The 26,486-nt window shown below is 53.4% G+C and overlaps 1 protein-coding gene across 1 annotated transcript in view; it reads right to left on the bottom strand.

Moving 5' to 3' along the window:
- DGKZ (diacylglycerol kinase zeta) overlaps positions 1-26,486 on the bottom strand; it is a 48,717-nt gene that overhangs the window by 12,346 nt on the left and 9,885 nt on the right. The window contains exons 2-22 of the mRNA XM_054400076.1: positions 14,405-14,513; positions 13,603-13,698; positions 12,739-12,816; positions 12,397-12,453; positions 10,032-10,100; positions 8,973-9,044; positions 8,546-8,662; positions 8,382-8,453; positions 8,007-8,102; positions 7,174-7,256; positions 6,613-6,673; positions 6,105-6,218; positions 5,190-5,330; positions 4,616-4,694; positions 4,277-4,332; positions 3,175-3,237; positions 2,875-2,948; positions 2,668-2,779; positions 2,181-2,380; positions 859-959; positions 660-739 (exon numbers count right to left, since the gene is read on the bottom strand). Coding sequence (XP_054256051.1) covers positions 660-739; positions 859-959; positions 2,181-2,380; positions 2,668-2,779; positions 2,875-2,948; positions 3,175-3,237; positions 4,277-4,332; positions 4,616-4,694; positions 5,190-5,330; positions 6,105-6,218; positions 6,613-6,673; positions 7,174-7,256; positions 8,007-8,102; positions 8,382-8,453; positions 8,546-8,662; positions 8,973-9,044; positions 10,032-10,100; positions 12,397-12,453; positions 12,739-12,816; positions 13,603-13,698; positions 14,405-14,513 — 1,930 coding nt within the window. The remainder of the gene's footprint in view (positions 1-659; positions 740-858; positions 960-2,180; positions 2,381-2,667; positions 2,780-2,874; positions 2,949-3,174; positions 3,238-4,276; positions 4,333-4,615; positions 4,695-5,189; positions 5,331-6,104; positions 6,219-6,612; positions 6,674-7,173; positions 7,257-8,006; positions 8,103-8,381; positions 8,454-8,545; positions 8,663-8,972; positions 9,045-10,031; positions 10,101-12,396; positions 12,454-12,738; positions 12,817-13,602; positions 13,699-14,404; positions 14,514-26,486) is intronic.

Below are 26,486 nucleotides of genomic sequence, written 5' to 3'. Positions count from 1 at the left end.
GCCCTTGTGGCCAAGAGAGCCAAAGGGATCCTGGGGTGCATTAAGAGGAGTGTGTCCAGCAGATCAAGGGAGGTTCTCCTGCCCCTCTACTCTGCCCTGGTGAGGCCATACCTGGAATATTGTGCCCAGTTTTGGGCTCCCCAGGTCAAGAGGGACAGGGATCTGCTCAAGAGAGTCCAATGGAGAGCTACCAGGGTGATGAAGGGACTGGAGCACTGCCCTGAGGAGAGGCTGAGAGCCCTGGGGTTGTTCAGTCTGGAGAAGAGAAGACTGAGAGGGGATTTCATCAATGTTTATAAATATCTGAGGGCTGAGTGTCAAGAGGGAGGGGACAGGCTCTGTTCAATTGCACCCTGGGATAGAACAAGGGGTAATGGCTCTAAACTGCAGCACACAGGAGGTTCCACCACAACATGAGGAGGAACTTCTTCACTGTGAGGGTCACAGAGCACTGGAACAGGCTGCCCAGAGAGGTTGTGGAGTCTCCTTCTCTGGAGACTTTCAAGACCCATCTGGATGCATTGCTGTGCGACTTGTGCTAGATTCTGTGGTCCTGCTCTGGCAGAGGGGTTGGACTCGATGGGAGGTCCCTTCCAACCCTATGATCCTGTGATTCTTCCCAGAACCCCTCCATCCATGGCATCCATGGTGAGACTCACCTCCTGCAGCCTCTCAATTTGTGTCCGGCACAGCTCCAGGTCACTGTCTCCTGGAACCACGATGATCCCCAGCGGCACAGCTGTGTGACAGGGCACAGACACCATTCAGGGAGCAGCCCGCGCACAACCCCCACCTCACAGAGCTTAGTGAGGGCAAGGCCAGGCTCAGGGAGTGGGGCTGACTCAGCTGGTCACTCACAGGCTTCCTTGAGCTTCTCCTTGTCGTAGTGCAGTGCCTCGTAGTCCCGCATGCTGATCCGGCTCACCCGGATCCGCAGCCGCTCCGGCACCGGCTGCTGGCTGCGTGCAGCGGGGAAGGGAAAGGGAAAGGATCAGAAAGTGAGTGCTTAAGGTTTCTGTATAAACCAAACTAAGTATATTGCTGACCCTCCCGAGACACAGCAAAGTGCAAAGCTTCAGAGAAAGAGAGAAAACAAACAACTTCATGTTGGAGATTTGCAAGAAAATGACTGAAGTTGGGCACTGGGTCTAGTGAGACTTCAGGGCAACAGCAGCATCCTTGATGTCTACATATTGCAGTGACACTGAGAGTGACACTTAAGGGACTTGAACGGGATGAAGATGTCTGCCTTGCTACCTATAAAGTTTGGCAGTTGTTACAGCAGTCTGCATGGTTTCACACTGGGGGAGTAATGTTGTGGTTAGAGGAAAGTGATGTTGCTTCTGACTTTAAGAGGTGAGGCTTGAACACCAAGAGATTAGAGGAGAGCAGATTTAGATTGGATGTTAGGAACAGGTTCTTTGCTATGAGGGTGGTGGAACATTGGAAGACGTTGTCCAGGGAGGTAGTTGGGGCTCCATCCCTGGAGATACTCAAAGTGAGGCTTAAGAGGGCTGTGGGCAACCTGATCTAGTTGAGGATGCCCCTGCTGACTGCAGGGGAGGTTGGACTAGATGACCTTTGGAGGTCCCGTCCAACCCAGACCAGTCTGTGATTCTAAAGAGTACACATAAAGGTACACACAGAACTAAAAGGATTTTTGAATATTCAAGTGGGAAAATTGGAAGGGAAAATTGGTAGAAGTGGTAAAATTGGAATTATTAGGAAGAAATTCTTTCCAGTGAAGGTGGTGAGACATTGGAACAGGTTGCTCAGTAAAGCTGTGGATGTCCCCTCCCTGAAGGTATTCAAGGCCAGGTTAGATGAGGCCTTGAGCAACCTCATCTAATGGGAGGTACCCCTGCCCATGGCAGGGAAGTTGGAACTGGATGATCTTTAAGGTCCCTTCCAACCCAAACCGTTCTATGAATCTATGAGCCTGCTTTCTCCTTAACCCACTCACCCCTCCACCTCCAAACCAGGCAAGAGCACAGTCTAGGGTGGGGAGCTTGGCACCAGCAGCTTCTCCAGCATCAGTATGGCCATACTTCTGTGACCCTTCCCAGTCCTCCTTGAGGGAGGCTGAAATGCCTTTGGGAGTGATGGATCAGTCCTGTCCCTTCCCCCCCCATCTCTCCTGCCCTTGAGTGGGAAGTGTCAGACTCCTCTCAGGGACCTACTCATTAAGCAGAGGCATGGAGTTGCGCCGCTTGGTCTTCTGCACCATGTTGGCTTGGTTGCGCAGGGAGATGTGGATGCAGGAAGCTGCCAGCTTGCAGGGCTCTCCATCTACCTGCATGGGGATGGCTTTGGAGGTGGTGAGAACCACCTGTCGACACTGGCACAGCCGCTCCCCGTGGCCACCGACCTGCAAGGCAGCCTGTGAAAGGGTCCAAAGTGAGAGAAGAGCACAGACCAAGGGGTGGATGGAGGAGCACTGTCAGTCAGATGGTGCAAGTGAACCACATTCTGAGGGTCTCAGGCCTGATCTCAGTGTGAAGGGACGCACAGAGACCAGGGCATGAGAGCATCTTGCAGACACTGTCATGCCAGCACCACCATTCCTCAGGAGAGAATCTGTGGAGCCAGTGGGCTGGCTGACACCCACTCAATGGGACTGGTTGCTCTCCTGGATGATAGCTACAGTCAGCAACACCATCAACTCACCAGGGACGTCATGGTGAAGCCAATAACTTCAATGCAGCCATCGTCGTGGCGCTGTGGCTCAAAGTCGTGGTGCTCCCCAGGGTTGCCCCAGGGCATGGTGCCTGCACAGTACCTGTGAAGGGGTGGTGAGGGATGCATGGGCGGACTTGGAAGGGCTTGGAATGGGGGTGAGCAGCTCAACACATGAGGGCAAGTGCTGGGGCTCACCTGGGGATGTTGAGGAAGACCAGGCACTGAGGCTTCAGGTCCTGGATCTTGGAAGTCAGGTCTGTCCCATCGCACTGCAGACAACACAGAGGCGTTCAGGCTGCTGTAAGGGGATGCCTGGCCCACCCTGCCCACTTGGGAGGAAAAGGCCTCCTGCAGTGGCTGCCCTCCAAGCCAGGGGAAGTTATGTTCCTAGAATACATCCTCTCCCCAGCCCTGAGATACTCAGTGTGCCAAGGAAGCACCCCATGACTCCACACCTGACCCCCTCCCTGGCCCAGAGCATCCCTGCACACTCACAACCAGCCTGACGTGCTTTGCCAAGTCTTTGGAGCTGCCGGTGAGGAAGTCAGAGAAGGCTGTCTGCCAAGGTAAGAGACAGTGTTAGTGCCCAGATCTTCACCAAAACAGGTATCCAGGAACCCTGACAGCAATCTTCAGACCTCAGCTGCTGAAAGGTGCAAATGGCCTCCCTGTTCATTCACTGGCAGGATCTGCCCTCTCCTCTCCCCCTCCCAAAACAACTTGATGCATTCCTCTTGCTATTTTACCTACCAAAACCATCAAGGCCCTTCAGTGCCCTGGTATTCCCTTGCCAGCCTAGTCCTGGTAAGGTAAGAGCTGGCAAAGTGGGCCTCCTCCAGCAAAAACCTTGACACATAAGACAAATTAAGTCTCAAGCTGCCATGAAGCACCATAAACCAGAGCTGATGTGACCCCATCTAGAGATGTGACCCCATCCAGAGAGACCAGGAGAGACAATATGGCCTTTGTTACCCAGACTCTAGGGTCCCCTTTGGGTTTAACAGTATGGAGATGGATTAAGACACAAACGAGAGTGATGTGAGATGGTACAGAACAGCACTGAGCCTTTAGCACTGCTCATATACTGGTCCCTCAGTCACTTGGGTAGAGAGGTGTACTGAGGATGAGGGAATGGATGAACCATGCTGGCATATGGTGGCATAATTAGTGAGGGAATTGTAACTGGCCCAAGGTATAAAATAAAAGACCAAAGTAGTGTGGGGACTCCATAGAAAGGCTTCTTGATCCTCTGCAGGGGAGGGCAGCCTGCCTCTTTACAGCTCCAGGGAGGTCATGCCTGGGTGACCACCCGTGAGCCAGAGAACAAGAACAATAGTGGCAGGAGATCAACACTGCAACCATAGGGCAGGCCAGAGAGCAAGCTGTACCACCAGCCCCACTGCCAGCCAAAGAGGAGCTGCGACTCCCAGGGCTGCAGCCTTGCTCCAGCAGCTCTCCAGCTTTGGGGAGGCTCAACTTGGCCCACAGAACTCGGATACTAAACTCAGGGTGCAGACAGGAGGCAGGGCCATGCCTGTGCTCCAGCTGATGCTAAGGCTGCCATGAAGGCATGCTCACATATCCTGCACACACTCACCCCAGCATAGAACATTTTATTCCGAAACCGGCTGTTGAACTTCTCTGGGTTGGCCTCTAGGGAAAGGCAAAAAAAAGTCCAGGTCATTGGTCTGCACATGGAAATACTTCACTTGCTAGCTCTTCCCAGACACATCTCCCCAGCCAGCCTCAGCCAGGAGGCAGCCCCCAGCTGTCTTCCCATGCAGGCACCCCTCTTGCCCCTCTGCAGCCTCCACTTGGCTCCTCGGTTTTCACCTGGGGCATTCCTCGTTTCATTGCCTGAGGAACGTTTTACAGGCCTACATCTGGAGCACTCCATCACCACAGACCCTGCCCCAGCCCTGCCAAACCCCTGTACCTCGGGATTCATGGAACTCCAGTGTCACCCGTGCGTCAAAGCCAAGGCTGAAGTAGTTATTAAAGACATCCAAGGGGAGCTGAAACAGAAAGGAGGAATAAGGATGAGACCGCCAGCATGTGGCCACAGCAAAGATGAGGTCAGGCTATGGCTGAGCCGTGCGTGGTACTCACAAGGTTGAGAGAGCCTGCTTGCCTCCCACCCAGGAAAATATAGAGGTCACCAGCCTGAGATGATGGATTGGTCCCTGGCTACTAGAGTAAGGGATGTGGTCCAAGAGGACACACTCTGCTCTTTGAGATACTTGCCAGCACCCATATTTCTGCTAAAGAAAAGTCTCAGAAGGACTTAGACCTCTTGCAAGCTGTGGACATCTGTGGACACAACTAAAGGTGGACACTTGGTTTTGATCTCTGCATGAGCCACCATGAGCGCTGTGGGTCACAGCCATGAGGAGAGGAACTGAAAGCGGGAGAGGGAATCACCAATCCAGGTGCTGGGGCCACCTGAGCTAGTGGGAGAAAGAATGCAGACCCGCAGTGCACAGAACAAAGACAGAGAGGAGGTGTCCCACCTTGTCAGTGGCTGCCTCATCCTTTTCCTCAGGGTTCACATCAGGGTTTGGCTCCACATGGAGGTTCCAGCGATCGAGCTGCACAATATTCCCATCTTCCACGTGTGACAGGATCTTGGACAGAGGCTCATCCGTGTAACCCTGGTGAAGAGCAGGACTTGGTGAGTCTCTGAGCTGCCTACCACAGAGATGTTCCAGAGACAGTGGGCCTTGGGAAGACATCCCAGGGCAAAAGATGTGGAAAACATCAATTCTACTTGAATGCACAACAAAGTAGGACTTTAATAATAACAATACACCTTCCTTCTAAAAACCTCCCAAAGTCTGAAATAATAATGGCTTTTCAGTCTGGAGAGAAGACTGAGAGAGTCTAATAAATGTATATAAATATCTGAGGGCTGGGTGTCAAAAAGGAAGGGACAGCCTCTGCTCACTTGTACCCTGTGATAGGACAAGGAACAATGGATGGAAACTGCAGCACAGGAAGTTCCACCTCAACATGAAAAAGAACTTCTTTGCTCTAAGGGTCACAGAGCACTGGAACAGGCTTCCAAGGGAGGCTGTGGGGTCTCCTTCTCTGGAGACTTTCAAGCCCTGTTTGGATGCATTCCTGTGTGACCTGCACTAGGTTCTGTGGTCCTGCTCCGGCAGGGGGGTTGGACTCAAAGATCTCCAGCGTCCTTTCCAACCCCTAACATCCTGTGATCCTGTTAATGTCCTAGTAGATTTTAATCCAATACAGAAAAATTCAAATGTCATTAAAACAGAACATCCAAACAGCACTCATTTGTTGGTCTTTATTTAGGGAGAGTCAAAACACCCAGCCCATGCATATCCCCATCCATGGATCTGGAAATGGAGCCAAAATGCTCAGTCCCCCTCTGTCAGCAGTGGGCTCTCGTGCTCATTACTTACCCCACCCCAGTTCAGGGTCCTGGCCAAGTCGTTCCCTGTCCCCAGAGGTAGGATGGCCACAGGAGGAGGTGGGTTGAGGCGTAACTGGTCCAGGATGGAGAGTATCCAGCCCACCTGCTCGACAGGAGAGCACAAACAAAGAGGTGGTTATTTCAGGGACTATTTTCAGTGACTTGGAGCACTAGTGATGGCAGAGGAGCAGAGATGAGGTCCCCTTAGCCACCACCAAGGCTCTTTACAGTCCTTAATGCCAATTAAAGTCTTTAATCCAGGAGACAGCAGAGAGGACACTGGTCCCCAAAAAAGCTACAAATCCAGACATGCCATGGACTGATGTTTCCTGGAGCAGTGCTTGAGGGGACCCACAGCATCCAGTGCCACCAGCTGTACCACAGATGCAGTGCACACATTCTGCCCTGTTCTGGATTACAGTGAGAGGAGCTGCTGCTGGTGCTGGAAGGGCCTGGGGTGGAGGGCACTGCAGGCATGAAGGGGCTGCGGAACTCACCGTGCCATCCCCCCCGCATGCCAGGATCCGGAGGTTGTGGACCTTGCGGTACAGCTCCAGCCTGCAGGGAACAGGAATGGTGAGGAGGGGAGGGCAGAGGCACTGAAAGGGCGACGCAGCAGCTGCAGGAGGTCTCTGCCCTCACAGAGCCTCTGGCATTCATGTGTGTGTCTCCCTCCCTGTTGCCCCAGCAGTTCTCAGCAGTGGGCAAAGCCACAGGAACTTTGGCTTCAGCAGCTCTTGCAGAGGAAGAGCTGGGTGTCCACATGGATAAAATGAAATGCAGCAAGCAGGCAAGACTCACACAGTGTTAACTGAACATAATCAACTAGGTCTGGGAACCTCACCCCACAGCTGGTCTCTTCACCACCAACCTTCAGATTAGACCAGCCCTCTGGCGGGAAACACTGACTGACCACAAGGTATCCTACACAGCCTTCTCAAAGCATGAACTTGTTGGAGGTCTTTGCACAAGGGAGCTATGGAGCATTCTGGCAGATGTGTAAAGAGCTCTGGGGAGGGATGAGGGAGAGAAGGGTGCTGCTCCCCATCAGCACTCACGCCTCCTTGGGTCCACCCTGGCTGAGGTCGAAAACTTGCCGTGGGTTGAGATACCACATGAAGGATTGGATGATCTTGGCTCCCTATGGGGAGGAAAAAAGACTTCAGGTAACAGGGAGTTCCCAGTGGATGGCAGAAGGTGGCCATCTACTGGGTTCTGGGGCCAGGTCAAGACAACATTGTTCTGAGAAGACTCAGGCAAAGCCTGACCTAGGTGGGAATTGCTGGGCAATTCTCTGGAATGTGTCCAGAGAAGGGCCACAAGGATGATCAGAGGGCTGGAGCACCTCTCCTGTGAAGACAGACTGAGAGAGTTGGGGCATTTCAGTCTGGAGAAGAGAAGGCTCCAAGGAGACCTTATTGTGGCCTTCCAGTATCTTAAGGGGGCTACAAGAAAGCTGGGGAGGGACTTTTTAGGATATTAGGTAGTGATAGGACTGGGGGGAATGGAACAAAACTAGAAACAGGTAGATTGAGATTGGATGTTAGGAAGAAGTTTTTCACCATGAGAGTGGTGAGACACTGGAACAGGTTGCCCAGGAGGTGGTGGCAGCCTCATCCCTGGATGTTTTTAAGGCCAGGATAGATGTGGCTCTGAGCAGCCTGATCTAGTGTGAGGTGTCCCTGCCCATGGCAGGGGGGTTGGAACCAGATGATCCTTGAGGTCCCTTCCAACCCTGACAATTCTGTGACTCTATGAAACTGGCATTGCAGGAGTTGTCTTGCCTCTTCTGCAGCTGAGACATCACCTAAGCTCTGACAAGACCTCAGCAGCAAAATGACAATGCCCTTACAGAACTGGCTTCTCACAGGGATGTAGGACAAGGCCATACCTGATTGCCACCACTCTTGGGGTTCACAAACACCAGCAAAGGCTTCATAAGAGGAGCTGGCATAGGCTTGATGACAAAGGGTTTCCACCTCCCCTCCTGCAAGAGACACTGCACATCCTTCAACAAACCCAGGGAAACACAAGCTCCCACCTCCAGCTGAACCCTAACATCACAGAGGTCAGGAGTGGGAGGAGGGTGACACCCCAGCCACCTTATAAGCCTTATAGTTGGGCTGTGCCCTGCTCCCTACTCCTCACCCTCCTTAACCACAGCACAGACCCAGTAAAGCCCCTTTGTTTCCCAGCCCTGCTTCCTCACTGCCCACCCACCCCGACCTCCCTACCCAAGTTCATTCCCTCTTGCCTCATTCCTTACCTCGGCCCCCTTTTTGCTGGATTTCCTCTTGAACGATGTCCTCTTCTTCTTCTTACTAGATTTCAGTGGATTCTGGAAAGAAAAGAAACAAACCCAAAAACTTGGTGAGGAGCTGCTGGGCAAGCAGGAGTCATGACAGAGCCACAAGAGCTGAGGTGACTTACCTGGGGCCGCCGGACTCGTAGAATCCAAGTGGGAGGAACAACAACAGCAGCGTGAGCCCCTAGTGAGCAGGGCTCTTCGATGTGTTGCAGCATGAAACATGACACTTTGCTGTGATACTGAGGAAGGAGAAGACAGAGAGAAAACTCAGTTGCTCACTTTGCTCAGGACAGCCACCTTCTCTACCTCTCAGCTTCCCCATGCCAGTGCAGGAAGTGCTGGAGGAAACCATGCAGGAACTTTGTAATGGGAAGATGATGAGGAGAAAGCTTCCCACAGGAGCTGGCAGCTACCACAGTACAACCTCTCCCAGCAAGAGGAGCTGTTAAAGGCAGGCTACAAAGAAGCAGCCTGGGGAATACCAGGAGAAAGCAAGGGTCAACAGGTGTAGAACAGCCTGGTAAGATGTTCAGTGGGGGCTTTGCTTACTGCTTGCTTGCACCAGGAACAACTGATGGCTACAATCTCTTTACTGTGGAAGGCAAACTTTTGTTGGAAACCCTGTGGAGAGAAAGAGAAGCGGTTTAGGGAATTCCCTCACAGCTTTCTGCCATCCCACTGGACTTTCCCACCCCTAAGAAAGACATTAACAAAGACCGAGCCCTTCAGATTCCTGTCAGGTAGCTCTAACCATCACTGTGGCACCACATAGGATCACAGATCACAGGATGTTAGGGGTTGGAAGGGACCTCCAGAGATCATCAAGTCCAACCCCTCTGCCAGAGCAGGACCACAGAATCTAGCACAGGTCACACAGGAACACATCCAGATGGGTCTTGAAAGTCTCCAGAGAAGGAGACTCCACAACCTCTCTGGGAAGCCTGTTCCTGTGCTCTGTGACCCTCACAGTGAAGAAGTTCCTCCTCATGTTGAGGTAGAACCTCCTGTGTGGTAGTTTCTATCCACTACCTCTTGTCCTATCCCAGGGTGCAACTAAGCAGAGCCTGTCCCCTCCCTTGACACTCAGCCCTCAGATATTTATAAACATTTATTAAATCCCCTCTCAGTCTTCTCTTCTCCAGACTGAACAGCCCCAGGGCTCTCAGCCCCTCCTCAGGGCAGTGCTCCAGTCCCTTCATCATCCTGGTAGCTCTCCATTGGACTCTCTCAAGTAGATCCCTGTCCCTCTTGAACTGGGGAGCCCAGAACTGGATGCAATATTCCAGGTGCGGCCTCACCAGGGCAGAGCAGAACCTCCTTCAATCCAGGAGGCCACCAGACTCTGCAGGGGCATCCTATTGCTCAAGGAAAGCATCTCAGGAAGACTGTCCCCATCAGGATTGACTGGGCCAGGGGGAGGACCTGTCTGTATGGGAAGCACTTATGAAGTGCTCCACTGTGCAAAACAGGGCACACGCCTTGGTTTTCCTGTAGGATGCTGCTGCTGCTGCTGCCAGCTGGGAATGGTGGGATGTCCCTGTTCCCCAGACCTCTAGTTTGACCTTAGTTTTCCTTCAGGCTGAGAAAAAAAATAAGATGCTCTCTCACCTTGCCACACTGACGGCACTTCCCCTCCTGCCGCCTCCGGTGTACCCAGTGGTGCCGGACAATGATGGGCTGTGGGGGAGGGGGGAAAAAAGTAATGGAAAAAAGGTGAATGAAGGGCCCAGTGTGTGATGGAACACAGGAACAGGCAGCAGGAGGAATGAAGCCAGGCCAGCCAGCACCTCTGCTCTTGCAACAAGCCCACTGAATCACAGAATCAATCAGGTTGAAAGAGACCTCCAAGATCATCAAGTCCACCTGGTCACCCAACCCTAACTCATCAACTAGACCATGGCACTAAGTGCCTCATCCAGGCTTTTCTTAAACACCTCCAGGGATGTTGACCCTACCACCTCCCTGGACAGCCCATCCCAATGGGCAATCTCTCTTTCTGTGAAGAATTTCTTTCTAAGATCAAGCCTAAACTTCCTCCCTGCATAGCTTGAAACCACGTCCTCTTGTTCTGTTGCTGGTTGTCTGGGAGAAGAGACCAATCCCCACCTGGCTGCAACCTCCCTTCAGGTAGTTGTAACATCAATAAGGTCTCCCCTGAGCCTCCTCTTCTCCAGGTTACACAACCCCAGCTCCCTCATCTGCTCCTCATAGGGCTTGTTTGTTGCTCCTCATAGGGCAGCTTTGTTGCCCTTCTCTGGACACGTTTGAGCAACTCAGCATCTTTCTTTTTCTTCCACTGCTCACATGCACCAGCCCCACTCTCCGGGAGAAGGCTAATCAAGGGCAAGATGACAAATTAAGGTCTTCAGAGAAGATGGACTTAAAACCAGCAAAAATAGGGAGAAGTGGAGTGAAAGAATTGCTAAGACTAAGAAGACCAAGAATCACACAGAGGAAACACAGCAGGGAGCAGGCAAGCAGCAGCACAAAGCTCCACTTTGGCCATAAATCACAACTCCATCCCTTAACATCTCTTCCCAGACACCCCCAGCACCAGGTGAAAAACGTGCAGGTGGAAGGTGGGAAAATCCCCAGGGAGGCACAGTTTGTGCAAGAAGATGGAAGTGCTTTCAGCAGAGCAGCTCCTCAAGGACAGTGTCAGCCCCAAGCCCCCTACACCCACATCACTCCGCTCTTCATCCCAGGGCAAGCCCTGCCAGCCTGCCCTAGTTGCTGCCTGCTCTGCCCACAGGGAGAGGGAGCAAGGCTGCTCACAGCTACCTTCTCCCTCCCACAGGCTTATGGTGGGTGAGGGCTGGGGCTTGCAGAAGCATTTGAAAGGAGGTCAGAAGTTTTATAACAAAGTACCACATTTCCTAAATCCCAGCCTCCTCTTGCAGCCCTGGATTTGGAACAGCATTGCAGGTAGGACAGCTAAGAGAGAAGAAGGAGTGCAGGTTCACAGGCCAGCACAGCTGGGCCAAACACCCTGCTCTTGGCAGCTTTGGGGATCACAATAACACAGGCAGAAACTGACAGGGGCTTTGAATCTGTTTCTGTATTGCCACAAAGATCTGAAGTGATGCTGAAAGCTTCTCCTCAGCAGGTCACATTGGCATTTTCTAGCTGCCCATCCCAATGGGCAATCTCCCTTTCTGTGGAGAACTTCTTTCTAAGATCAAGCCTAAACTTCCTCCTGCACAGCTTGAGACTGTGTCCTCTTGTTCTGTTGCTGGTTGTCTGGGAGAAGAGACCAACCCCCACCTGGCTACAACCTCCCTTCAGGTAGTTGTAGAGAGCAATAAGGTCCCCCCTTGAGCCTCCTCTGCTCCAGGCTAAACAACCCCAGCTCCCTCAGCCTCTCCTCGTAGGGCTTGTGCTCCAGACCAGCTTTGTTGCCCTTCTCTGGACATGTTTGAGCAACTCAACATCTTTCTTGAGCAGACATGTTCCAGGCCACTGTTTATGCCCAGTACATTAAAACACAGGTTAAAAGGGTCCCACAGCACCACTGTGGGCATCTTCCACTGCTACCTGGAGTACAGGTGGCATGCAGGTCAGGGATGAGTGATAAAAGCAGATGTGAGCCCATACTGCTTATTCCAAACTGGGAGACTTGGGGCCTTGTTCTTTGCCACAGTCTCCTCCATGTGCTTAGAGACCAGCACAAGGAGGAAAAAACCTCTTCAGCAAACATTGTTGGCAGGATCCCCCCATGCACATGCAGAAGCTTTAGAACATGCAAACCAGCAGATGCTCTGCATTTGCTATCTGTAAGCTTCTCACTCCTCACACCCAGTCTGCACTGCTGCCTCATAAAGAAACATCCCTTTTACCATGCCACCTCCCTGAGCCAGGAGGCAGCACGATGCCTGCACTCTGATGGGCAGTTTCCTGGCAGCATCTAAGGTTTTGCCACCAAACTGGGAAGCAGGGGGCAGATGTGGGGCAGGATCCAAGGCACATCTCTCACCTCCCGTACGTTCCGGGATCCTGACTCCCTGAAGGAAGGTTTGCAGCGGAAATTTATCTGCAGATTGAACAAACAAGAGGGATCAGTATCTGAAAGAAACCTACTACAGAGCCTCTGGAGATGCTTGGTGCTTGCCACAAAACTCCTTACACATACTGAACAAAATGGGCCTGGGGTCCCAATCACATCGCTAGATGCTCCTTTTGGGACCGACCCCTCAGAAGATTCCTCTTTACAGTTCCCCAGTCCTCCTGTGTTTCACTACCCAAAAGGAAGGGCTGCCCAGCAAAAGGCTGTTACAGCTTGGTGAGGCACAGATAGGGCTTAGCAGGCTCTACTCACTTTCTCCAGCTGCTCGATGCAGGGTGTGTGCACCACGATCTTGCAGGCTGCACATTTACGCCTGGAGAGAGGTTTTTGCTGGAGAATGAGAAAAGAGGAAACATGCATGTGAAGAGCAGTATTCAGAGGCTGGCAAGCTCTGCCTCCCATCACACCTCCTTCATATACTTCAGGGTACAGAACAAGTCCTGTAGAAAAGTTAGACACAGCATAGAGTCCTTGAAGTGATCTAAGCATGTGTCCAGAGCAGATGCTCTCGAATCTGGGATGAAGCAGGGAAGTGCTCTCCCACTGTTCTGTCATGCAGTGCTTGGCCTCTTCTGACACTACCTGAGGGCACCATGGAAGCTGGTCTGGAAGGCAGATGCAGAGATCCCACGGTAAGCCCCACAGGCAGGCACAGGGTGGCATCAGTGCTACATGTCCTGCACCACAACCAGGACTGAGCATGCAAGCTGGGAGAGAGGACTTTAGCAACCCTGTAAGATCAATGCTGCCCACAAGGTCAGGAAGCACCAGGCTGGGTCTCTAGTGATCACTTTTCTCCTCTACAGAAAGATCTTGGATTCAGATTTTTCCTCTAAGGAAGTGGGATCCCAACAGCCTCTCCCTGGAATATCATTGTATCATCTCCAGGCAAGCAGCAGCCCTGAGTTAGGTTCCCATTGTAAACTCAGCACTGGCACAAGTTGAAGATACAGCCCTCCAGCACACAAAGGTAGGAGGGACACACTCCCCACTGTGGCAGCCCACTAGACTCCCACATGTCAGAAGCAGTGGAGCCTTCATGGTCTCCTGGCCAGGTGACACCACAGCCCACATCTGTGGCCCTTGCTGGGGAGGTGGTGACCCCAGGTGACTCACCAGCAATTTTGCCATACAGTTCTGCTCCCCAACGTAGCAGAAGTCCCCAGAAACATTGGTCTCAAACCAGATGTGCTCCCCATAGACTGCAGTCTCCTGAAAGGCACAAGGCAGTGTGTTTCTCTGAGAGCAAGCCCAGACAGGCATCCGAGTCCCCAAAACGCTTTGGGTGAGAGATGAGGTAACGGACAATGCTGGGCTGTAGGAGGTTGGAGCTAGGTGTAGGCCAGAAAACAAGATGCATAAAACAACCAGGGCAAACACCTGGACAGAGGAAACCTCGGGAAGTTGCTGCCATGTCCCACCTGCTGGAAACAAGAAGGCTACAGGGAACAGCTCCAAGACTTACAGCCCAGTTACAGTGTCCTGCACAAGGGTGCTGCTTTCATCACCTTCTGAGAAGAGGCATGGGGGCAAATTCAATGCAAGGGACTCTCCTGCCACAGCTTCTGTTCTATGGCCTTATGGTGCAGCTTAAAACCTGCCAGACTTTGCCTGCGAAGGAGCAGGGGCTTGCTCCTGTTGCTTAGCCCCAGCCACCTTGGCTTCCAGGAGCAGAAGAGCTGGCAGTGGAGCAACCATGTCATCCTCCCAGGAACCACCTGTGTGTGCACAGCCTCTCCTTGCAGCATCAAGGAACGCTGCCAGCAGCACAGACGCTATAACCAGCTGGTGGCAATGGCAGAGGCCATAATGTGTCAAAGCCAAAGTCACTCGGGAAGTCTCAGCCTGGGAAGAGCCTGCTGTCTCTTGGCCAGGAGCCCAATCCATGCAATGTCCAGCACAACACACTACAACTTACAGTCCAGTCCACAGTGCTGCGTATCTGCCTCTCCGAGTCACTCCTCAGGGCTAGTGCAGGGTTTGGCTGGGCTACCATGTGCTGGAGGCTGGACTTGGCAATAGCTTTCCTGGAAGACACCAGAGGACTGGCTGTTAGATCAGGGAAGGAGAAATTTGTACAAAGCACAACCTGCTTCTGGGATGGATGATGAGGCTGGAACAGAAAAGCATCCACTGGTTGGAAATGAGACAAATCTTCAGCACCACTGGCCAAGGAATGCTCACTCCAGCAAGGCAACACCACAGGAGGAGGATGTGTTGGCCACACTGCTGATGGCTCAGCTGAAGATACCCCACACCCAGCAAAAGGCACAGCCTGGGCCTGCGGGGTGAGAGCCCTCAGGGATGACATATCCATTGCAAAACAGCCTGGGATGGTACACCAAGCTGTGCTGGTAGGGCTGCCTTTGCAGGAACAACCCAGAGCCTTTGGCCCACAGAGGTTCCCCACAGCTCTCCTATGCTAAGGCATCACAGAGCCTGGGGTGTTTTCAGGAGCCAGCTTGTCTCCCCAAAATGCAACTGTTTGTTTGGGGCTACTGACTTTCTTACAGATGCACTGGGTTGGAAGAAATAAGCAGCAGAGCCAGCTAGATGGAGAAAGTGTGCATCTCCAGCCCACAACCAAGCTCGTCACCCCCTTCCAGCTCCAGGCTGGCAGCAGGGAATGCCCACAAGCCCTAGAGACTGCACCAAGAGCATCAGAGGCAGCGCTGGCCCAAGAGGGAGATGCTCAAGGGATGCACGAAGCACTGCAAGACACTGAGGGCAGCCAAAGCTCTTCCCTACTTCCCCCCAAGCCTGGGTCTGCACCCAGCCTCCCCTGCCCGAGGCATGGCCAGCTGACACGCTGCCGTTATACGTACAGCAGCCGGGGGCTCCAGCCGTCTGGGGCGGTGTGGCGAGTGGGTTCCGGTCCCAAGCACTCAGGGAGGGCAGCAGAGCGGCACTCGGCTGCAGCTGCCCCTGCACAGCGCTGGGCCCCCAGCCGCAGCTGTCCGGAAGGCAGCAGCCCGGGCCGGGGAGCATCGCTGGAGCGGCGGCGCTGGCTGAGGCGGCGGTAGCGGCCCTGTAAGCCCTGGGCGGCCCGGCTGTAAATGGACTCTGTGGGCAGGAGGCGGGAGGAGGCACGCCGCAGGCAACGGGGACCACGGGACAGCAGCCCCGTCTGGAGCGGCCGCAGCCGGGGCAGCATGGCCAGCCACCTCTCCTCGGCCCACCGCTCAGGCCCGCCCCGCTCGAAGCCACTATCCTCCGGAGAATCGGGTCTGGAGCTGTTGGTGTGGGGTGCCCTATCTGCCTGCTCGCCGGTGGGGATGAGGCTGGCCAAGAGGATGGAGGGACCCAGCAGGTGGGTGTCGATGGCTCCTGCCCGGCCACCGCGCTTGGTCTGCACGGCGAACCTGGGGCTGAGGCAGGGCGGAGCGGTGCTGGAGCGGCGGCGGCGGCGGCAGCCGGGGGGCCGGTGCTGGCCGAGGCAGGAGAGGGCTGGCGGCGGGGTGCCGGAGCCACGGCGGCGCTCGGCCAGCAAGGCGGAGGGCAGCCCGGCCTGGGAGCGTCGCCTGGCCTTGCCCGTGGGCACAGCCACCACGCTGGTGCGTCGCTGCCCCTTCCTCCCAAAATGCCTCTTAAAGGTTTCCATCACAGCTGGATGGTGGCTGTTAACACAGAGACCGGGAATTAAGTAGGCTCCCTCATGAATCCCCAAGGTCAGGTTGTGGGGCTCAGGGCAGGGGGAGGAGGGGACAGTGGGGGACAGGGTGACATGGCAAAGCCACCTGGGGTGCATAGCAGGTCTAGGACCTGCTCACTGGGTAGATGCATCGCTGGGGCTCCCACTCCCCACAGCTCCCCCACTCCCCACAGCTCCCCCACTCCTTGAATTTCACAGCTCAGCCCAGGGATGCTGCAATGGAAGGGCAGGTGTCGCTGCCTGGCCAGGACCCTCTGCAACCCCTGCTCATGGCTGTGGGACTGGCAGAGCTCCTGGCACTCTGAGGTGCCAATCAGTGCTGTTGACTATTTCGACCCTCCTCATGCTGGTCACAGAATCATAGAATTGCCTAGATTAGAAAAAAACTTTAAGATCTTTGAGTCCAAACATTAGCCTAACACTGACAAGTGCTCTACTAAACCATATCCCTCAGCACCACATTTACACAACTCTTAAATAACTCCAGGGATGGGGACTCCACCACTGCCCTGGGCAAGCCATTCCAACACCTGGTAACTCTTTTCAAGTGAAGAAACTCTTCCTACTATATGCACCATGTTAAATTGGAACAGTTCCTTGCCTGGTGCAGGGGGGTTGGAACTGGATGATCTTGGAAGTCCCTTCCAACTTAACCATTCTATGAATCTATATGAGACACTAGAACAGGTTGCCCAGGGAGGTGGTAGAAGCCCCATCCCTGGAGGTTTTTAAGGCCAGGCTGGATGTGGCTCTGAGCAACCTGATCTAGAGTGAGGTGTCCCTGCCCATGGCAGGTGGGTTGGAACTGGATGACCCTTGAGGTCCTTTCCAACCCTAACAATGCTATGATTTTAACTTGATGCCATTTCCTCTTGTTCTATCACTTGTTACTTGGTTGAACAGACCACCTGGTCCATGGGAACCACTCTGGCTAAGCATCAGCCCTAACAAGTTCATAGCAAATCGAAACTTAGCCCTGACGAGTCCTCAAGAAGAAAACCAACCAGGCAGTTTAAAGCAGGGCAGACAGATTTGGTAGAAGCTGGCTGAGAGAGCTGGAGTAGCATGGAGGAAAGCTAGGAAAATCATCCCATTTGGCCTGCACAAAACTTCCCTCTCTTTATGGAAAGAGCTTTACTGGGGAGTCTTGACCTTTCCCTGCCCAGCCCTCAAAGCTTGACAGGCTGCCCGGACATTGTGGCAGCCTGTGGAAAGCCCCAGCCACAGGTGGAAGATCTTGCAGCGCTTTCAGCACTGGTGGCTTGGCATGCAGAGGCTGGAGTGGAAAGGGCTGAATCTGCCTAGCTCCAGCATTCCCCTCCTCCAGAGCTAGTGCTTCACTTCCCACCCTCCAGCCACTACCTCTTCAGCTGCTAAATAGGATTTATTTAAGGACAACTAAAAAAACCCAAACCACCAAGACCCACAGTTTGGTAGAAGCAAACTTCTCTTCCTTCGGTTGTTCCCAAGGCAGGGAACTCCAGATCAGGGGAGCCTGCAGGCACACACAAGCCACCACTGTCACTCTCAACAATTTCTATGCTGTACAAAGCATCTCCTCTATCCACCATGAGAGTACAGACATGCTGCCCACCACTGCACTAAGACTGGCATCTGCTCCACTTGCTTCTACCTTCCTCCCTTCTCGTGCTCCTTCATGCACTTGCCTACAGGTCAGCAATACCAGAGGACCTTCAGGAGAACACCCTGACCCAAACCTCCTTTGACCCAAAGTCCACACAAACAGGGAAATGTGTCAGAAACTTCCCTTTCTGTTTGGAAATTAGATGTAAGATAGGACATGTGTCTTATTTTCTGGACCACAATCTGGAGCTTTTGCTTAGTGTTTGTGGCACAAGAAACCCACTGGGTTGCACCTATGTTTCTTTTAGATAAGCACAAAGCTGATTTTGTATTTCTGGAGAAGACCAGGCTTGGTTTGGTTTCCTTCAGGCTAGTAGCCAAGGAAGCCAGCTTTTTAGTTTCTACAGTCTCAGTGCCAGGCCTGTACTCAAATAACTTAGCACAGGGAGAAAGGACAGCAATTCCCTCCAGAGAGCACCACCAGGGCAGCTTAAGTCTGGCTGAACTGAAAGCAAAAACAAAAGTGCCATCTCCTCAGAGGGTCTCAAATCCCACCAGAGTGAGCAATGCAAGTTCTTGGTCACCAGCTGGTTAAATACTACCCCACCGAGACCCATGCAGCTTTGCAGAGGCCAAAAGCACATTTTTCTGATCACCCTGCTCCCAGCCTGTCCCCAATACTACAGTGCTCCACTCCTGCCCCTTCTCCCCATCGTCTGCAGGATGATGCACAGTAGATTGCATCATCAACAGTGGGGGTTGAAAATTGTCTGAGCAAATAAAATGGGATTAAAAACCCCAAGGAAGAACACTGCCTGGGTGTGGCATGCTGCAGCAGACCCTTTTTGGCCAGCTTTAGCTGCTGAGGGAGATGTACTGACCACTTACATTCCAAGCCAGCTGAATGCATGCTCCCTCCTGCATGAGGCTGCTCTACTGCTTGCTGAGCTGCTGCTATGGGCAGGAAGATCTCTCAACACAGCTTCCTTCCTTTTTGCACCACAGTCTCGTGAGGAAATCTGCTAGAACAACCTTGGCTTGACATTTATGTTTGGGTAATAGCTGATTACAGCCATTTTTATCTTCATTGCTCTCTGCAAGTGGCACATGGACGCATGCTCTGGCCACCAGTGGTGAAGGTTATTAGCAGGAAATCATCTGACAGCCCACAACAGCAGCACGTGGCAGCTCAGATATGATGGGTGAAGACATCCCCATCTCTTGCAACCTACTTCGAATATGAGCTCCAAATGGTGTATCACAAGTGTTGAGAGCTGCCACTGGTGGAGCAGATGGACAAACTGCTGGGGGTACCCAGGGTTGATGTGCATCAGCAGAGCTGAGTGCAGAGCAGCTGGGGAACCACAAACCAGGCAGAGAGGAGCATGAGTGGAGCTAAGACCTGGAAGCCCTTGGGCTTCTCTGGGTGATCCTATCACATCTCTGGGATCTCCACTCTTTGTTGCTGGGATGAGAAGGAGAAGAGCCAGCACCTGTAGCTGGTTGCAGACTGCCTTGCTCAGCTCAGGTAGGGAAGCTGGGTGGACGCAGCCTGGCATGTGCACAGTGGAAGGAAAGGAAGTTCTGCTGCAAGCACTAGGATATCAACTCTACACTTATGAGCAGCTGTGCACTATCTTTTCAATCTCCTATGAATGAGGAAGGAGCTCTGGTCTGCTTATGATCTGCAATCAGAGCTCTTTGGAGGTTTTTTTTCCTAACAAGATCCCTCAGAGCTCCTCAGCCTCCTGCATTCCTTGCCTGGTATTGGTGGGCAGAGATGCTCTTGATGCAGGAATGTGTCCTGGAGCACAGGCAGGCAACACTGCTGTCCTCAGGAGCTGAGGGGGGAGGAGACAACTGCAGGAAGCTCTATGGGCACTCAGAGCAAGCTTGCAATCTCTTACTCTGAAGACAGAGCTAACCTCAGTGGCAGGATCTATGTATGCCCTTGGAAAGCCAAGCAGGGATTGAAGAGGAAGAATTTGCATCTTGTAACTTCAGTGGACACAGCTGGTGGATCAGCTGATCTGGAGATCCTGCTCTCTGGGCAGGTAGCAGCCATCCCTCCTGCAGTGGTGGTAGCTCCAAAACCAAACAGGCTGACTCCTAGAGCTAAACACAGAGTGTTCCCCAGGTCATAGGCACTGCCCCCATTAGGAAGAGCTTCCTGATATTCTGCTCTATTTTTCTGCTTTGCTTTACTAGCCTCAGGTAAACTCCCAGGTACCACCACTGACCAAGCCCTCTGCACCCTTAGATACATAGAGGAATGCTGTGCCACATGTCTGCTCAGCCTTTCCTCTATGTTATTATTCCCTCTGTGCCTCCAGCAGCCTGGTCTATTTCTGCCAGTGCCCAGAAGCAAGAGAGATCTCAGGTTACCTTCATAGAGTGCCAAATCTGGCATCCTGCTCCTGGCACCAAGGGTGGCAAGAGGAACCTGCTGCAGGGCACTAATGACAGCAAAACACACAAGCCTTGAGCAGTCTGACTTAAAAAACACCATCAGTTCCTCCTGACCTTTTAGCAAACCTCCAGTTAGTTGACTGGAAAGCATTTTTTCCAACCACGGGGCTACAGCAAAGGAAAGAAGTTGAAGAGGTTTGCCCTGTTCCGTGACGAGTGCCCATCCTGATGGCAGCTAGCTGTGTCCCTGCATCCCAGCTTGCTGGTGGTGCTGGGGAGCTGCTGTGGCACTGGAGTTGGCAGCAGGCAATCAGGAGCCCATTTCAGTTTACAATCTGTCTTTCCCTGGAAAGGACACTTGCCTTATGCAGCTCAATCCCAGGGAAAGTGTAAGTGTTATTAATAGCCATCCCTGAACAACACCAAGATCTCCTGGCCTTTTGCCTCTGTCTCCACTCTGCCAGGACACTGCAGGGACCAAAGGACAAGAGCCTTGGAGCCCATCCAGGGAGCTGCTGCTCATCCTTGCTCTGCTGACATACCACTGCTTGCTTTCAGCCTCAGTTTCCATCACAAGCTCACACCAACCCCTCATTTCAGTGCTCTGATACTCAATCTTCCCACCATCCCTGCTGAGACCCTGTACCCTGCTCCCAAGCATCAGTCACTGACCCTGCCTCACCCTCAGGTTCCCCGGCCAGCCCTCTCCAACATGCCATGAATTGCAGCCTGCACAGATGAGGTCTGCTGAGGAAGGGAGAACACTGGTCATGCTCTGGTGCAGACCTCAGGCTTTGCTTTCAGCGAGGTGAGCAGTGATCAGCAAGTTCCCAAACTGCACAGTTTGCTTCTACCCCAAATCTCCCCTCCAGCTGTAATCTCTTCTACATCACACAAAGAAAAGAGTCAGGAGCTCTCCTGTGCTGGGTCCAGCACAAGCAAGGAGATGTGGCTCCCCCCACAGCACGGGGGTAGGGAGGCTCAGTCTAAACCAAGAGCCTTTCAAAGCATCATGAGGGGCGAGCTGTGGGCTGTGCTCACCTTCTATTTTAGGATGCATTCATCTGATCTACTGCAACAAGTGCCACCACCAACACTGCCTACATGGGCCACAGCACCTCACTCCCAGACTCCCAGGCTGGAAGAGTAAGGCATTCCCAAGGCAAACCACAGCCAAGGACATCCTCAGTTGTACTGTCACCTCATACTGCGGAGGAGGAGATTACTGCTGTAACCTTAAGGTTGCCCTTCCAAGCTGCAGAAAGCAGTTTCAGGTCTTTGCAGGGCACTCAGAGGGGAACAGGTTCCCACCAGTCTCCCAGCAAGACCTGGGGCTGCTCCAGAAGACTTCGCACCTTCCTCCTAGTGAGAAGGCAAAGCAAAGGCTTAGAAATTGGGTGGTGGTCACATGCATGCAGCTACAGAGGACCTTCTCCCAGCCCTGAGGTCTTTGCAGCTTGTCACAGAAAACTTCTCCAGGGGGCAAAGCCACGTTGAAGGAACTGCCCAAGACCACAGAGTGACCTGAATGCTGTCCCCAGTGTCTGGCCCTGCCTGGATCAAGGCAAGACCAAAGGGGTCTGCCACCTGACCCTCCTGCCCAGCCCTCCACAGGAAAATGCTCTCAAATTCTGTTTGCTGTGGTGAGCAGGGGCTTGGAGTAGAAGGGCCTTAGAATTTGTTTACCAGTTCTTAGCACAACCCCCACACCCTTCTGGTGGAAGCTCTATCCTGCCTTTCCCAAGCTCTGCATAATGCCCTGGTGCCACCACCCCTTCATCACCTTTCCAGGGTGAACCTGAGTTTTGCTTTAAGGCACATCTGCCAGACTTGCTCAGACCCTCCACTTATGCTTCATAAAGTCAAAGCTGTGCCAGCCCTAAGGCTCAGAGTCATGTTCCCATTACAACAATGTGATTTCCTTCCCAAAATCCATGGAAGACAGTGTTTTGTCTTAATTTAAACCAAAGCAGTCTCCTTGGAGGCTCCTGGGCTGACTCTGGGCATTCATATCCCTTGACAACTTTCCACCACCATAACATTATGAAGTTTATTTGCCACTACAGTAAATAATCTGCCTCCTGGTTATCAAGAAACCCAACAGCCCTGATTTAAACAATCTGCTGCTGTGTTTGGCAAGCCTGATGGCCTCAGGCAGTGAATTAATCCAGGATGAAACACAGGGGGTGAGCAACCACCTCCAGTGCACTGGGGGTGAGGCAGAGCAGGGTCGAGGGAGAGGCTGGCCACGCAGTTTCTATTTTGGTCCCATCAGCAGGACCAGCAACACAGGCTGGGAGGGACTTTGGGATTTTCTTCTCTCTCTCTCTCTGATCTCCCTTTGCAGAGTGACATGCATAAAGCAAAGTGGTGGGGAGCTAAGCAGGACCTCCAGGCAGTTTGGACGCCCAGTCAATGGTTTCTTTAGCAGATTCCCACCATCCTCCCCAGGGCTGGCTTCTTCCTTCAGCATGCACAGTTCTGTGCCTCCCGTAGAGGAGGGACACAAGGGACATGCTATTTAAAGGGAGGCTGGTCCCACAGCCCAGCTGTCTGATCCAAACTCCATAAGCAACCCCAGAGTTTTCCCCCAGCCAGTGGGGACAAAAATCCCAGTGTGGTGCTATCCTGAGCTGGTCAATATGCATAACCTGTTTGGGGCAGCAGCCCCAGGGAGGAGATGATGAACCTGGTGTAAAGACAAAGCTGCAGCATGACAGGTGCAGAGCACAGGCAGCGATTCCCAGGGCTGGTTAAGTCTTCGGACCTCCAAAAAGCAGGTAAAGACCTTTGCACCTCCCAAAGCAAAGCCAAGAGAGCCCCAGGCACACAACTGCAGGCACTGACAACAGAAAGATGGGAGCTGCATGCCCCCCTCCGCCCCATGGCAGGGACTGGGAAAGGCATTCCACTGGTCCCAGCAGAAGCAGGGCATCTCACTTCCACCAGCACCAGAGGAGGTGCCAGGAGCCCACAAGTCTGTACTGCTTCCCTAAACTATCCCAGGGCAAAGTGGCCAGGGCCCGGGGGACCCAGCACAGATTGGCTCCCCACACTGCTTGTCTTCTGCCACCTGCAGATGTCCCACAGCCATACCTGTGCCACACAGACTGGCAGGATGCAGCCAGTGCTGTAACAGGCAGGACACTGGGTGGCTGGAAACACAGCCCTGGCCGAAAAATCCCATGCCCTGTATCCAAAGGGGAAACGATAGCCAGATGCCACTGAGTGCCACGGCAGCTGTGTCCCGTGGAGCCGTCAGCTCAGCCAAGGGGCTCGCTTCAGCCCCAGGAGCAAACAGCTCAGCAGGAGTAAGGTTGAGTGTCTCGGAGGTGACTCTGGGGTCTGCTCCCCCCGCCCTTCCCCAGCAGGACGAGATTCAGCACCTTCCCAAGCAGCACCCACGAACCCAGGGCTGGCTTCCCCGCCCCCCTCCCATCCCCCGCCCGGCACAAACAAAAGCAGCAAAAAGAGGAGGACGAGGAGAGAAGAGGAGAGCGTGGGGAGAAGCCCCCATGACCTGCTCCGGAGCGGCAGAGGGGGTCCCTTCCAGGCGCCGAGCGGGTGGGTGGCGACCGCGCAGCAGCGGCGGGGACCAGCCCTCCCCGGCCAAGTCCTAGTTTGGAGAGCGAGTGCTGGGCTGCTCCCCGCCTCTTCCCGCGTCGCTCGAACCCCGACAGGGCTCGTTAAAGTCACCGACCGCACTTCCTCCCGCCTGCCCGTGCCCGGAGGGGCCCACAAACAGAAACGGGTGTCCTGCCCCGGCACCCGGCTGCCCTGCGACCGCCCGACTGCACCGAGGGGATGCCACCGCTCCCCTCCAGCGGCAAGAGCAAAACCGAAGAGGCCAATGAAGGAGGAACTCGCCGAGGAGGTGATTCGCTCCTACCTCGTTGGGACCTCGGTTAAGGGGTTTGCGGGGCTGACAGGAGCCGAGCCACCTGCCATGTTCATGCAGAAGGAGGTAACTTGGTCCTGAGTTATGGACAGTGTCCGGTCTGGGTGGGCTCCACAGATGTCTCAGGAGCTTTTTACCTCCCCTTGGTGCTGCAAACCCCCACATGAGACCTCTCACAGCCAGGCTGGGGACTTCCCCGTTGCGCTTCACTGTTATCCAGGTCCCCCCACAGCTGCCCCTAGAGACCTGCTGCTGGCCAAAGGCAAACCCAGCTCCCTTTTGGGACCATGAAACCCATCTTGACTTTGGCCTTTGCAGAGCAGGGGGTCGTCATGTCGAAGGCCAGCTCATTCCAGAAGCCTGCAAGGTGTGAGTCACCAGCTGCTGTTATTTCAGTCATTTACCCCTGGATGGGAGCCCGATAGCCATGCACGTGGCCGTATTGAGCACTGGTGGCCACAGCTGGGACCTCATCCTTTCACACCCTGTCTCCTCCTGCCTGCCCCTTCCCCTTGCCTGCTGTCATGGGTAAAATTAGACAGTGAGCTCTTTTTTGTTTGTAGGAGCTTGCATGGATTTGGACCACGTCCAGTGCTCCTTGGGGCCTGAAGAGAGAGTACAGTAAAGCAATCATAACAAAACATCAGGGGAGGTTGTTGCCAACGCAATGAAGGAGGACAGCTGCCTTGAAAGTGGTTCACAGGAAACCATTAACCAGAGTGGAGCCAGGCCTGAAGGCTGAGCTCCCACCACTGCCGCTGTTTGTGTCACAGCAGAAAGACCAAATGGCCTCTGCTGAGTGGTGGGGGCTCGGGGCAGGCAAGGACACGTGAGCAAACCTCTCCACACCAAAGCTGCTGTTGTGTTCAACTCTTTTCTCACAGTGCCAAAAGGGAAGGGGACATGATGCCCAGAGCAGGCAGGAGGTGTTCACCCCTTCTCAGTTCTCTCTTCCTTCAAACCTGGCAGCTGCTGAAGGATGTAGGGCTCTGCCCCATTTCCTACACAGGGTATGTGTCCTTCAGATTTCCCTTACCAGTGCCAGGAAAGAGTGAGCTGCCACTAGCAGTTGAGTAGGTCCCAGCATCCTCACAGCTCTAGGGTGACCACAGTGCCAGCTGTGGAGGAGAGGCTGCAGAAGGGTCCCTAGGAACAGTTCCCAGTTCATTGCTGTTGATACCCACTTACTGGGATAGAACATCCTGTCAGTCCCAGGAACAGTTCCCAGTCCATTGCTGTTGATACCCACTTACTGGGACTGGCAGGGTGTTCTATCCCAGGAACAGTTCCCAATCCATTGCTGTTGATACCCACTTACTGGGACTGGGAGGATGTTCTATCAGAGGAAATTAAAATCATGGTATTAACAGCCACCTGTTCAGAGAAAAAAAAAACTTCTAAGAGATGAGATAATCCAAGGGCTGGAGCACCTCTGCTATGAGGATAGGTTGAGGGAGCTGGGGTTGTTCAGCCTAGAGAAGAAGTCTCCAGAGTCTTCCAATGCCTTCCAATACCTGAAGGGATCCTACAGGAAGGCTGCAGAGGGACTTTTCATAAGGGTGTCTAGTGATAGGGCAAGAGGGAATGGTTTGAAGCTGAGGAAGAGTAGGTTATACTGGATCTTACAAAGAAGTTCTTCAGTATGAGGGTGGTGGCACTCTGGAATAGGTTGCCCAGGGAGGTTGTGGATGTCTCCTCCATGGGGGTATTCAAGGCCGGGTTGGATGAGGCCTTGAGCAGCCAAGTCTAGTTGAGAGGCATCCCTGCCCACGGCCGGCAGGTTGGAGTAGATGATCTCTAGGATCCCTTCCAACCTAGGCCATTCCATGAATCTATGATATGTGTGGCTTGTCTCCAGTCAAGGAAGCTTCTCTCCAGCCATCTCATGCCTGCCCTACTCACCCTGTCCTCCACAGCCTACATGCACATCAGAACCACCCCCCACTGACACTGCCTGCTGGTCCTCGCCCCCTGCCACAGTCCCACCTCCCTCCTGGAGGTCCTAGCCGGCAGGACCCAAACTTGCAAATGGTAACAGCCCAAAAGGATGCCCAGGGTAGACTGTACCTGGCCCCAAAATCCCTCCCAAGTCAAGCAGACCAGTGAGCAAGAAAGTGTTTTTTCTTTGGTTTTGGTTTGGTTTGGCTTGGTTTTTTTGTTGTTGTTGGTTGGTTGGTTTGTTTTGGGTTTTTTGTTGGTTGTTTGGTTTTGTTTGTTTTAAGAATCAACCAGGTTGGAAAAGACCTCAGAGATCATCAAGTCCAACCTATTACCTAATACCTAACACCTCCTGACAACCAAACCATGGCTCCAAGTGCCACATCCAATCTTTTTTTGAACACCTGCAGGGATGGTGTCTCTACCACCTCCCTGGGCAGTACATTCCACTGGTCAATTACTCTTTCTGTGAAGAACTTTCTCCTCACCTCCAGCCTCAACTTCCCCTCGCACAGCTTG

This window comes from Indicator indicator, chromosome 4 (genome assembly GCF_027791375.1).
Source record: "Indicator indicator isolate 239-I01 chromosome 4, UM_Iind_1.1, whole genome shotgun sequence".
Lineage (NCBI taxonomy): Eukaryota > Metazoa > Chordata > Aves > Piciformes > Indicatoridae > Indicator > Indicator indicator.
This window is presented reverse-complemented; position numbering and strand designations above follow the sequence as displayed.